This window comes from Cyprinus carpio, chromosome A8 (genome assembly GCF_018340385.1).
Source record: "Cyprinus carpio isolate SPL01 chromosome A8, ASM1834038v1, whole genome shotgun sequence".
Classification (NCBI taxonomy): Eukaryota; Metazoa; Chordata; class Actinopteri; order Cypriniformes; family Cyprinidae; genus Cyprinus; species Cyprinus carpio.
This window is the reverse complement of record NC_056579.1, coordinates 21,869,279-21,883,148: the sequence shown is the minus strand read 5'-3', so window position 1 is coordinate 21,883,148 and position 13,870 is coordinate 21,869,279. Positions and strand designations below refer to the sequence as shown.

Below are 13,870 nucleotides of genomic sequence, written 5' to 3'. Positions count from 1 at the left end.
ACATGATGACGTTAATGATGACATCATTTGAATTTCTTGGCGAACTATTACTTTAAATGGATAGCTTGCCCAAAAATGAAAATTCTGTCACCACCATTCTGTTGTCATTAAAACCTGTATGACTTTTCTTCTTCTGTGAAACACAAAAGATACACAACACAATCTCACAATTATACACAATCAAAAATTCATACACAATGGCAAATCATAAGTCTTTTACATTTTGGTGAATTGTTGGCTAGTTCGTCTGAATTTAAACAATCTTATTTGCATTTTTTTTTTGTACAATCTGCTTATGCCCCACTAATGTGGACCTTCATGCTTACTTTTTCCCTAAAAATCAAAGCTTTTATAAGATTCTCATCGTATAAAATAATATGAAATTGCCACCTTTTAAAATAATTGCATTTTCCCATGAAAACAGGTTGAGATATTTTGATAAATGTTGGTAACCAAACAGTTTTGGTGGCTATTAACTTCCATTGTATGAAAAAAAAAAACACTTTCTCAAAATATCTTTTTCTGTATCCACAGAAGAAAGTAATTCAACTACTATCTATTTAATTGATTAACAATATGACAGAAAACTTAAGCAATTTGAAAGAAAGAACATGCACATTTCTCAAAAAAACAAATAAACAAAAAAAAAAAACATTTTAGAAGACATAACACAATCTACCATTTGGGACAGGTGTTGGCATGAGCAGCTCCACACTGACTCCAGATGCAAAGGGCAGCAGGCATGAGAACGGACACCCAAAGCCAGCAGCAGCTCACAATGAGAGACATGAACAGACCAAAGTCATGAACCGCTGGGATCTAATGATGCATACAAAACAGATAAAGGTCACGCGTCAGGTGTTGTCAGAATTGTTTCACTCCTTTGCATGTTTTAAAATAAATTAACCGGCGGGATTCTTGATGCCAGTATACACTACTGAATAAACATGAGTCGGTGACAGAAACATAAAAGCCCCATGGGTACAAAAACTAATGTGAATAAAATAAGACCCCTCTTTAAAGATAAAGCAATGTTTGACTGTCTACTCTACATGTTCTTGCAGCTTATTTCATCATTTTATGCTCATGGTGTTTATTTTTTGACTGATGTTAGATCCTGAGCTTCAAAGTAGGAGGTCACATACAAATCCTCAAGTTCAGTCAGAAATTTATCCTGTTTTATCACAGCACTTAAAGCTTTATTGACAGGAAAATTACAGAATGTGCAGGGCACAGGTCACGATTGAAAGCAGAATTTTTTAAATTGTGTTATTTTTTTATAGTGTAAAATTGACCATCCTAGCAAAACTCATCAGGGAAATTGACTTCATGACCATGAGCAGACTGACATATGCATGTGTAGTATTTAGTAAACAACCCTGATGAGCAACAATGTGAATTACATTAACATCAGTGTTGCCAATGTCACGGCTCTCCCATGGAATTGGGCTACTTTTATAACGCTGCCCCGGGATGTTTTTTTAGCCTGCAAGTTGAAACGAAATCCCCGCCCCCTGGAATGTGATTGTGATCGAGGTTGAACCCCGTGGAAGGAGGTTTTTTGTCACCCTGGAGCACACATTTTGATACCCATTTCCCCCCAGAACACGACTGAGCTAGTTTTGAGCACCAATTAAGCTGTTTTTGTCACGCAGACCTGGCAACCCTGATTAATATGTCAAGGTTAGCCAATCATGACAGATCTAATTTACTTAACACTTACTGGAATGAAGCAGCTTAGGTTTACTCGATTATCCATACATCATTTTTTGTTGACGTTAATTAAATGGAGTATAATAAAGAAATGCACAGTATGAATCATCAGGCTTTTGAGGAACATTTATTTATTCATCTTTCAATAATCACTGTATTGCAATGCATTATAAGTTTTGAAACTACAGAGCTTTGTTTAAAAGTAAGCTTTTATATATAATCTTACTAATATTATTGATATTTATATGCATTTTATAAAAGTAATCTGCAATACTGTTATAAAAATCTCACTGATTTACATTACAAGTTATCAGAATTTATACTTTTGGCCCTATAAATATATTGTTCGAGCTCCATATTCTATATGATCCATAAAACCCTGATGTATCCTGGGTATTTTACACTTAATATAACTCAAGATAGATTTTTTTTTGTTTTGAGGATTGATTTCCTGGATATATTTGTTATTCTGCTCGGCTGACTGCACCTGTGAGAAGGTGTTTGCAGCATATGCTGCAGCTGTTGTGAAGGACGTGAGGAACGTGGCTCGGCCTGCTGTCTTTATTGTGTAAATCATACGCTGCATTGAACAAGTCAGGTGGGCTGACTGTCTGAATGTACTGATGAACACAAACACATCGTCCACACCTGGAAGGAAAGAAAGAGGAAGATTCAACAGTCTTTATGTTCATTTACAATGCTCGTAGGTTGATCTTTTATTATTCTCACCAATGCCGATGATCACGAAAGCTGCCACTCCATTGAGAATGCCGAGATATTTCACTCCGAACACCACATGATACAAGAAGAGCGCCACGAGACAGCTCAGACCAATACTGGCCAAGCCAAAGAACGTCTGAAACACTGCAGAGAAATTAAATGGATGGTGTATGAAGCATAATGTCAAAGCAAGAAATTACACTGCTGACTTTCAGTGCAGGATAAACTATTTTAAGAGCGTTTCCATAATTGTACATGCAATCATAACAGCATTTATCAAGAACTGAAATAATTTAGATATCAACTTTTTAGATATCAAAGTATGAGTTGCTTTTATTAGTTCTATATACAGTGGGTATAGAAAAGAATCACCCCCCTTTAAAAATAATCAGATTTTGTTGCTTTGCAGCTTGAAATGAAGACGGACACAGATATATACAGTATATATATAATGTTTTCTATTTAAATATGCTTTAAAATATTATTTATTCCTGTGATACAAAGCTGAATATTTAGCATCATTACACCAGTTTTCAGTGTCACATGATCCTTCAGAAATCATTCTAATTCAACAGCATTTATTTGAAAGTATAAATCTTCTGTGACAATATAAAAGTCTTTACTGTCACTTTTGATTCATTTAATGTGTCCTTGCTGAATAAAAGTAAATCTTAATGACACCAAACATTTCAATGGTGTGATGTTAAACTCAGTCAAAAAACAGCAATAAACAGCACAATTTCACAAAATATTTTGCTTTAGATGCTGCACAGCGACTCTCTTTCCAACAAGTTCATTTAATAAATCATCCAAATTGAACGATTCACTGAAATGAATGGCTGTGCACACAAACTGCAAGCAAACGTAGCACTACAACAATAGCCTTTTTATAAGCACTACGTTATTTTGATGGCTGAGCTATAGTTTGCATCAGTACTTCAAGCTAATATATACCAAGAAAACCAGCCGTGGAGCTGAGAGACTGCCAAATCGATAAGATTTACTTGATGAATTGCACAACAACCAAAGTCACAGTTCATGCACCTTCAAGTCTGCATCATCAACAAGTCTGCTTTTATTAGACTCTTAGCTGAAACATATGTTTACCGCTGTGCCTAATTAAGTCATACGGCACAAAGTTGTAAACTCCTGCTGCTGCATGTGTGGGTAGTCTGTGCAGGTTCAAGACATCAGTCAGATTTCATCTCAGAAATCATTTGCAGCTTATCTGTTGACACATATTTTGATACAAAGCATACTGAGGCCTTTCTGTAGACGAGAAAATGAAATCCAGTTGCAATTTCAATGAAAAACCAGTCATAAAAACAAGGTTAAAGCTTAAATCATATCTGCTACAATACTTTAGCAAGGCTGAATTCATGTATTGACCAGTCAATGTCCATCTGATCTATGAAATTAAATCAGCTTTTTTCATTTTTATAAATAGGTAACACTTTGCAATACAAAACAATACAATTTGTTAACACTATTAATACATTTGATCATGAAGTAACCATTTTGACAGCATGTATTAATGTATATTAATGTTAATTTATCAATGTAAGAGTTTGTTTTTTCATAAATATGTTAGCTATTGTTAATTTATACAACTTGAAATTGACCAAAAAAAAAAAGTATATGTAGCAGTATTGTGCACTGTTAGTTCATGATAAATGAAATAAATTAATTCTATATTCTTACAATATTAAGAAATAGTTCTTAAAATAAAAAATGGCAACACTTTATTTTAAGGACCAATTCTCATTATTAACTAATTGCTTATTACCATCAAAATTACAGCATATTAGTACTTATAAAGCACATATAAATCACATATTAAACACCACAATCTTTGTGACCATATTTTAGAGCCCTGAATCCTAAACTTAACAACTACCTTACTTACTATTAAGCAGCAAATTAGGAGATTATTAAGGCAAAAATCATAATTAATAGTTAGTTAATAGTGAGAATTGGACCATAATATAAAATGTGGCCTAAAAAGATTACTTCTAAAACATTTTTTTTTTTTTTTTTTATCTTAGTTCATTCACTGATACATTAAAATTAACATTATCGGTTAATATTATTTAATGGACTTGAGCCGATTTTTTATTTTTTTCAAAACTAAGCTTGACAAAGATTAATACATACTGTATCAAATGAATTGCTCATTGCTAGTTAATTTTAGTTAACACATTAACTAATGTTAACTAATGGGACCTACAAGACAAAGTGCAGTAAACAGTAAAACTATACTCCTTCTCCGTGCACTTAATTAAATATTAGCACACATTACACAAACCAGTGTTTCTGATTGTAATAAATTTTGAAAGTTATCAATTAAAATGGATGATGATAATAAATTAAAATAAAATGGTAACATACAGCAACATCAAGCAGCATAAAGGACTGTTTTTATACACTGTAAGAAAACAATCAGTCGAAAAAACAGATAATGGCCTGGCAAAAAAAAAAAAAAAGTTACCAGTATATTTTCCATTAAGTGTACAGACATTTCCTTTAACCCTTAAATGCAATTCAATGCAATTTGTAATTCAAAATATGGGAAAAACACATGTGAAAAATCAATATAAAAATTCATTCATATTAAAACAGTGCATTAAGCCTTGTATTATGGAGTGTACAGCAAAAATAACTGCAAGAAGCTTAAAAGCCTTGCACATTCAAGCTAAAAATGTCTGTGCCAGCTCTTACATTAAAAATAAGGTTGATAGATGTAACTTGCAGAAAGGCTCACCCCCACCCCCGACCCCCCCACCACCACCACTGCACAGACTAACAGCAAACACAGACAAACAAAGTGATACAGACTAAATCCAAAAAATATTAGTGCTCAGTCAATCAAAACAATGAATTCTCTGCACCAAGTTTCTCTGTTGCTTGCTAAATGTAACTAGCATAGAGTTCATCAACTAATAACTTGAAAGAATTGCATATAGAATTGTTAATATACTTATATATTGAACATTGAACATGTGGTGACTGCACAGCAAAAGCCTTAACTCTCTGTAAAACATGGTGTCTGCAGGTTTATTTGATTGGAATGCTTGGTGAGTGTCTTACCAGAAAATGAGGTGAGAACGTACACAAGGACAGTAATGCATCCCCCACTGAACAAAGCCAGCAACATGTCACTGTGGAAGGTCTTGCGCACCTCATCATCAAATAACTCCGTACCCCCGTACAACACCTTCACTTTACTGAAGAGAGAATAAAAAAGGGATGAGAGAGAAGGATAGTCAAGATGGGTTATGGTTGACATCAGAAGATGTATTATAATAGAAGGACCAGATGAGGGGGATGAGAGAGAAAATGGGCACACATTAGCGGACGGAAAAAGATTATCTTAATTACATCGGGGGGCTCTTAAAGGAGTTATTACAGTACCAGAGCTACAACGAGCGCCTATTCTGAGTCTGGCCACTAGCTCATTTCTAGGCCTCCTACCACTGTCATGCTGGCAGTAATGACTGTCATTTGAAGAGCATCTGCTTACATTCACTGTCTTGACAGCAGTATGTATATTAGGGGTGGTTTGCAGATGTAATAAAGCTTTGAGTCTTTGTCTCTGATTCATGGCTGGTTTTGTTTCGTTTCAAAGTCTGTGATCATCCTTCTGGGGCTTCATTTGCAAAGATGACTGCAGCCAAAATCAAAACATCTGACAAACTGACTTTTGTTATTGACACTAAGGAATACTTAGTGACTTAATAGACTCCCATTGTGTGTTTAATCATTTATATATAACCCGTTAGTTTTGTGTTATTAAAGTGAACAGTATCTCCAGCTGCTGCACAGAAAAGCGGGAGGACTGAGCCATCATTCATCACCATTGTGCCATTGAGATTGTCCTCATAAGTTCATGGCGCCGTTATAGATGTCATATTTATGAAAGAAAATTCTGCCTTATGACAATTCTCACACACACTTTAATTTTCATTTACAGTACATCACTTTTAGAATAAAAATGCCATCTTATTGAATGGAGGTGAGCACTGAAAGGAGTTCATTCATTTTGCATAACTGATTGCAATTGGAAAACATTTTCCATGGCAGGGAAGGTTCATGTTTTAAAAATTTTTTGTGTGTGTGTGTATGTGTTCTGAACTGCATGAATGCATTTTACAAAGGACAACATTATGCAGACAAATGGCTTACCAGTCACACTTGAACTGTAGCCCTAATCGCAATTAAATCCTCATCCTCTGAAAGGTTGCATTAACCTTCTTTACTTTGTACAATTTTTTTTTTAATTATTTATTTCATATATTTGTTGTATTTCCAGAAAAAAAAATGTAATGTTCAAAACACAATAAATTACCCCGAGAAGCAAAACTGCAAAAGTTATACTTTAAACAAGAAAAAGGGACTATTCAAAATACTGTATATTCTCTGAAAACATGTCCCAATGTCTTGTAATTTTATCTTTAAGGATGTTTAGAAATGTTTATAAATTTAAAAAAAGTACTTTTAGCAGTCTAATATCTCACTTAACAACTTGGCAATATGCAAATTGGAATGATATGCAGGTAAGGATATGCATAAGAAAAAGACAAGTTACATGTATGGGAGAAGACTGGGTGGGAATAAAGCTTCCACCAACTGGGATCAATTCAATTTTGCATGTTTTTATTCTTTATGGTCTATGTTCTAATCTTCAGCAACTGATTAAATTTAGAAAGATAGCTTCATTTATTAAAAATAAATAATTAAATAAATGTTTGCATCAAGGCACACTCTAGGCACTTTAAGCACCATCTTTAATGCCCCACAAGCAATCATGAATCTCTTGCTGAATTCCTGGTTTATATGTTTGTTAAATCGATTCTGCATTTACTAACCGTGCAAGCTATTAGACCAAATAAACAATAAGTCTTCTTGTTTAAATCATCCCAACACCAGCTGTGATCTCAACAACACCCACCTGGTGGATTGTTGTGACAGGATGTCCGCATACTGCACCACAAAGTCTCTGTAGAGATGTCTCTGTTCTAGAGGTCTGTCTTGGAGAGAGTAGAACGAGGGAAGAGGAGCTCCAAAATGGATCTCACTGCGAAGAAGAGAGGACTGAAGCTTGTCTGGTGTGAGTGTCTCATCCACGTACCAGTAAAACTGCGGATGAGTGATCGCCAAGCTCAGGGCCCCTGAGAATAGAGGATTCTACAATCAGTTTTATCAAAAAAGATTTCAGTTTTCATTTGGACGAAATTATGAAGAGGCCATGAACATTAAAAAGCCACCATTTGTGGTTACTCTATAACAGGCATCTCCAGTCCTGCTCCTGTAGAGCTACCATCCTGTAGACTTCAGTTCCAACCCTGCTCCAACACACCTGTCTGTAATTATTAAGTAGCCCTGAACACCTAGATTAGCTGGTTCAGGTGTGTTTGACTGGGGTTGTACCTAAATACTCCATTACATTCACAAATGTAGAAAATGAAAGTAAAACCCAGCTCTATACAATATGTGTGTCCAGGGGAGTCCAGTCCTGCTTCGAGTGTGCCGCTTTGCTGAAGAGTTTAACTCCAACCCTAATTGGACACACCTGAACTAGTTAATCAAGGTCTTCAGGATCACTGGAAACTTCCAAGCCAGTGTGTTGGAGCGGTTCAGAGCTAAACTCTATCAACCTTACTTTTCCCATAAGAGCGGACGCAGCCATTTGTAAATTTAATGTGTCTGCTTCCGGTCTTCCAGCTAACTGGAAGTTTCGCACATTCACAGAAAATGGCTTACTTCCGCATTGAAAAATAAGGTGGATATGATATTGGCCCTCCAGAAGCAGAACTGGACACCCCTGATATATGTTAACCAGGATTAACTCTACTGGGAAACCAGGCCATTCCAGTTTAACATGGTCAAGCTGGCAAGTTTCAGGTCCAAGGTGGTCTTACAGATCAGCCAGTTCTTCACCAACTGGTAGTCAAACTGGCCAACCATCTTAACCAACATGAAACAGCTAACGACCAACTTGGACTAGCTAGAAACCATGAAGAATCAGCAGTTAATCAAATAAAGCATACTACTGTTTTTAGAGAGTTTAGCTGAGCTTATTTGCTGTAACTAAGCTTCATTTTACTCAATATACAGTATTAAAAAATATTCAAGTTAAAAATAAATGAGGATTTCTGAATTGTTGATGGAGAGTGAAATAGTTTGGCCCCCCAACAACTCACCATGTATGTCAGCTAGATCGGGTCCCATTCCATCATAGTAGATCTTACCCCCACGCTCACTGGGAAAGAGGTAGGACAGAAGGGAGCTTGGAGGAGAGCAGAAGGAAGGTCCCAGTGGCAAGTCTCGCAACGCCTCCAGTGGCTTCCAGCAGAACTGCTGAAACTGAGGGTGCTGCATTAGAAGTCTCTCTACGTGGTGTATGGTGTGAAGGCGTTCGGGGGTGAAGATGTTGTTATCCTCGTCGCCCTGGGCCACAAACACTAGCTCTATCCTCCAGAGGGCCTGGGTCTGGAGGTAGGAGTAACCCGCAAATCTTCGCTTCCTCATTAAGAGTGAGTCTGGTTTCCTGTGATCTTCGGTACCACTTGAATTGAGGTTTACTGCTATGTTAGGCTTTACAGAGTCTGTTTTTTTCTCTTTCATCTTGTTGTTTTTCTCATTTCCAAACTGTTTGTTGTCATTGTGTACCTCCATCTCAGTCTGTCCCAAGATCCCTGTGGGTTCTGTGACATTCATCAGTGTAGAAACATCCTTCCCTTTTCGGTTTACCATGAGCAACAAAAGGTCCCTCAGAGCATTGGCTTCAAGGTCAAATCCCTCGGCGTCACGCCTGTGCCTGTCCCAAGACCCTAACTGGCTTTTCAGGGCAATGGTAAGAGCATCAAAACGTTCTGCCGAGGCATGACTCCTGACCTCAAATGCGCTGTAAGAAAGGTCAATGTCTAGTGGTTCACAGCGTAGGAACATATAAGCCGAGAGGGCGAAGGGTACCAGAAATCCCACAGCCAGAACCAGCCCGCTCGCCCAGGGCTGCGTGTACACCCAGCCCAAAGCCCACCAAAACCCTTTACAGACCTGTTCGTCTCCATTTACTTGTTCTGTTCCTCCATCTCCCTCCTCTTCCTCTTCCTCCTCCTCTTGCTCTTCAAACTCACTTAGGTTCCAGGTACCTTGGAGCAACAATGGTTCATCTTCCGAATCCATGGCAGCCACTACAACAAAGACACAAAACACTTACATTAACACCTTTTGGCCTTCTGGGTGCTCCAGTTTGCTTCTGGACAGGTGAACACAACAATAAAGTGCACTTGATTTACGGAGCATCCTTAAGAGAGTGGCAGGTTATTCTCAGCTGGCCGCTGCTAAGAGAAGGACACAGACATTAAGTCTGTCATTCTGTAAATGTAATCTTGGAAGGTTTTGGCCTCTGGGAAGTGAGTGGTGAAAAGAAATGAAGGAAACGGTGAACCAAGTCTCACAGGCCAGTGATCAGGCTGGCAGATGGTTTGGCCTCTGGTATGAGATGCTGAACCTAGAGGAAGTACGTGCATGTGTGCGATAATATATTCTTCTCACCGAACTGTGAGGAGATTTCATAGTAGGGGAGCATTTTGAATACTAAATGGCTGTATCTGCAGGACACTTTTTGGGGAACATTACTATTATTTTGCATTGTAAAATTATTTTCATCATAATTTAGGAAATTTAAACCAGTATTTTACTGTGAAAAAAAATTAAATCTCATTATCATTCCTCTAAAAATAATAAATGCATTCAATAAGAATCACCTTGACACCAGGTAGTTATTGCAAAAAGTGATGGTAGTTTTGAGTAAAGATCTAGTAGCATTTGAGTACAGATGCCTTCCTGATATTTGTTAGCTAATGCAGTGGACTCAAACGCTCCCCACTGCCCAACAAAATATTCAATATTCAAAACTTGTTCTCAAAAATGATTTATTAATAGAAACTGAGAGTATTGATATATCAAATTAATTATTCACAATTTATTTTGATTCCAGAAGGTCAAGTGTACTTGAATCTTTTATTTCATCCTGTCTTGGACGTTTCCTGAGGCCCCCTAGTGGGCCCCGGCCCCCTGGTTGAGAACCACTGATTTAATAATATCACATTTAGCATGAACGGCAGCTATGCTAATTAATTTCCATTTGCCTTTTTGTCCCTATGCCCATCTCAAGGTGACTAGATACTACGCCAGCCCCAGCATGGATCCAGCCTTATAGAAAGACTTCAGATGACCAAACACCTGTGAAGACCTGATGCTGACCCCTGAGAGGACCCCAGATGACACCAACTTGAATCGACATACAGAACTGCCAAAATTCCTCTACATTGTAATCATTAGCATCACACCTGTATTAATCACTTTAATGAGCGTCTGCCTAAAATTAATTAATGTTAGCTAACTGTATGATTCTATTATCTTTGTGAAATTAACATTATTTGGACACATTCACTTCTGATAACAGATCACTCTAAATTGTAATGCAGACACATGCATTTTCTATACAAATAAATTTGAATTGAATTGAACTTAACATTTTGTGGTGACTACATTGACAAGTGACAAACTATGAACAATTGTATAAAAAAAATATGAAATAGAGGTATTTATGAAACATCTCCAAATTTTTTATTAATCTTAATTAGTAATTAAACCCATTACGTGCTGACAAAACAATCTTTATAAAAGAAACCTCAGCCAAGTTTAATCCAGTCTTTAAGCATTACCGTATATGCTGCCATTATTATGCGATCAAAAAGAAAATAACTACTGCTGGTCTTCAATCATCAGTGATAATTGCAAGTTATTTTAATGCATTTACATTACAAAATGACATGGATTTATGCTAATATTATCGAAAAGCCCACTTTGCTTAGAGCATATCTAAACTTATACACACTCAAATAAAAAGAGCCAGAGCGAACTAGTGAGAGAGAGAGAACAGGGACAGAGAGCCAGAGATAACATGCTATCAGCAGCTGACACACAGTTGGCAGCATCACTGAAAATTAAATCATTCAACTCGTCTAAGCCTGCCTAATTGCTGACAGAGAGAGACAGGAGTCCACTGTAAGACCTGCCTAATGTACAATACAGCCCGAAGCAGCGTGGAACTGAGCTTGTACCATTTCATTTTCAACACAGATTGCCCCCAGAGCCCAGTGTGCAAGCACAAGGCCAGGAAGTCATTGACTTTCAGCAGAGTGTAGAGCCCAGGGGCCGAGAGAGAGAGAGAGAGAGAGAAGGGAGGCAGACAGGTACGGATGCTTCATCCCCATATCTCTGCCCCTCAGAGATTCTGAAGATTTTCCTCCTGGGATCAGACGGTCTGTGGTGGATCGATGCTTGATTTAGCCGTTAAATAGACCCTCCTGGAAAACTGATAAGCTGTTGAGGTAGTAATTAGCATTCTGAGATAGAAGCCACTTAAAAGTCACCTTTCAATACACAAACACCGCAGGCTAAGCCCAGGTGTACGTCTAGTGTAAGCTCTATGGGCTCTTATGAGATGAATGCTTCATTTGAAGTATTTGTTTGTTGTCTTAAAAAACTTTTACAGCTCATTTTCAACCAAAATTACATAGTTCACCACAAAAATAAAATTCTGTCATCATTTACAAAAAAACTACACACAACAAAACTAATCAAATCAAAAATTGATTGATTGATTGATTGATTGATTGATTGATTGATTGATTGATTGACTTGGTGTTTATGGTAGGTAGTGATGGGAAAAGACGGGAAGTAATGTGAAGAGACTGAAGGACAGCAGACCTTCTTTTCCTTTATGATGACTAAAACAATTATCTAAATGAAATATTCATCTGTGATTCATTCTGAATGTGAAATAATCTTCTGGTGATTGCAAGTCTGTCAATAATCATTTGCCTATGCTTAGCTGATCAGTTTTCTCTCTATGGAAAATAAATCTTTCAATACCATAAAAAATCCACCACAAAATCAATAAAGAACTACAGTATGATGACAGGATCAGAATATAAATTAAACATATTAAACAGTGATATGATTCCATTTAAGCTGTTTACATTCATCAAAGTAAAATATTTAATTGTTTTTTTGTCTTCAATTCCGTTTTCAATTCAGTCATGATGGCTGCTGTTCCTCCACAGGAGAGGATGGTTATTTTAAGCAGGATATTTGGTTGGTGGCATCTCAAGAGGATGGGAACCAACATCTGTCTTCACGGTATGTCGAGAGCTCAACATCTGCCTCAGCAGAGGACAAATTCATTAGGCTGAGAATGAATTTTTGAAAAGAGCGAAAGAGACAGATAGAGGAAGAGATTGCTTTTTGAGGTTAATAGAACAATTTCTTTTGATGACATTCGAATGGAATGACAATAACAGAAATTGAATTCTACAGATAACGCCAATACACACTATAAATTCACTTATTCACGCAATGTGGATGTTGTTAACATTTTGACAATTTGAGAACAAAGTACGTACAACAATAATAATAATTTGCATGGTTTAACGTGACCGGAGCTAACTTTGCGATCGTTAGATTCAATCAGCATTGGTAGACGAAGTATCTGTAATTCTGAAGTACAGTGACTATCCACACTGGTGCGGTGACTGACAGCCACACATACTCTTCAAAACATTAGATTAACCCGTGCTCAGGAGCCGTCCCGATGCACAACCCACGTAAAGAAGATCATTCCGCAATGCAGGTTTCAAACAGAGATGGCGACAAAGAGGCAAAACTTACAGACTGCAGCTTTAATATGTTGTTTTCAAGAATTATGTTCTTTTATGTTTTATTTTTTCTACTTCATCAAGATAATCTGCCCTCATATTATAATGGCCACATGATATGACTGTTTTTTGGCATAAGTGTGGACTGTACTGTGGGTGATCACTGGTCCTCAAAAACTAATGATGGTCACTCTTTCCTAGTCTTTCACTGTCAAACTACAGGCTGATACTGTTTCTTACAGCAATACAGAGCACTATGACCATCTACAATTCAAAAAAACTGAGCAACTGCAAATCTTTTTGCTTTATGTAAGTGTCACAAACCCTGTCCTGCTTTGAAAATCCCACTTCCTATTCCAGATCTGTCACAAAAATGATTTGTGAATCTTTCCTGCCATGTAAAATGTGATTGCACCATTTTCTGAGATATATAGCTGTAGGCTGTTGAGGAAATCCTAGAGAACGAGAGTAGTCATGACTAATTCAGTGCTCCGTGATGACCTGCAATCCATTTGTTGTATCAGCCGTGATACTAAACAGCTTAAGAGACAATGTAAGATGTTGCATTCTGACACCTCGGGTAATGAGGTCCATTATTTACAGCACAGCACCATTATGCATACTTTGCACGTTTGCTATATTGCTTAAATAAACATTAGTTGTCCCCAAATCGGAGTGGGGTAATGCCTCTTACGACGTCAAATACAACA

The 13,870-nt window shown here is 37.1% G+C and overlaps 1 protein-coding gene across 1 annotated transcript in view; it reads right to left on the bottom strand.

Moving 5' to 3' along the window:
• LOC109110044 (protein dispatched homolog 3-like) overlaps window positions 1–13,870 on the bottom strand; it is a 42,513-nt gene that overhangs the window by 18,033 nt on the left and 10,610 nt on the right. The window contains exons 2-7 of the mRNA XM_042762792.1: window positions 8,634–9,626; window positions 7,382–7,601; window positions 5,521–5,657; window positions 2,443–2,577; window positions 2,201–2,361; window positions 680–819 (exon numbers count right to left, since the gene is read on the bottom strand). Of these exons, the coding sequence (XP_042618726.1) occupies window positions 680–819; window positions 2,201–2,361; window positions 2,443–2,577; window positions 5,521–5,657; window positions 7,382–7,601; window positions 8,634–9,618 (1,778 nt within the window). The 5' untranslated portion in view covers window positions 9,619–9,626. The remainder of the gene's footprint in view (window positions 1–679; window positions 820–2,200; window positions 2,362–2,442; window positions 2,578–5,520; window positions 5,658–7,381; window positions 7,602–8,633; window positions 9,627–13,870) is intronic.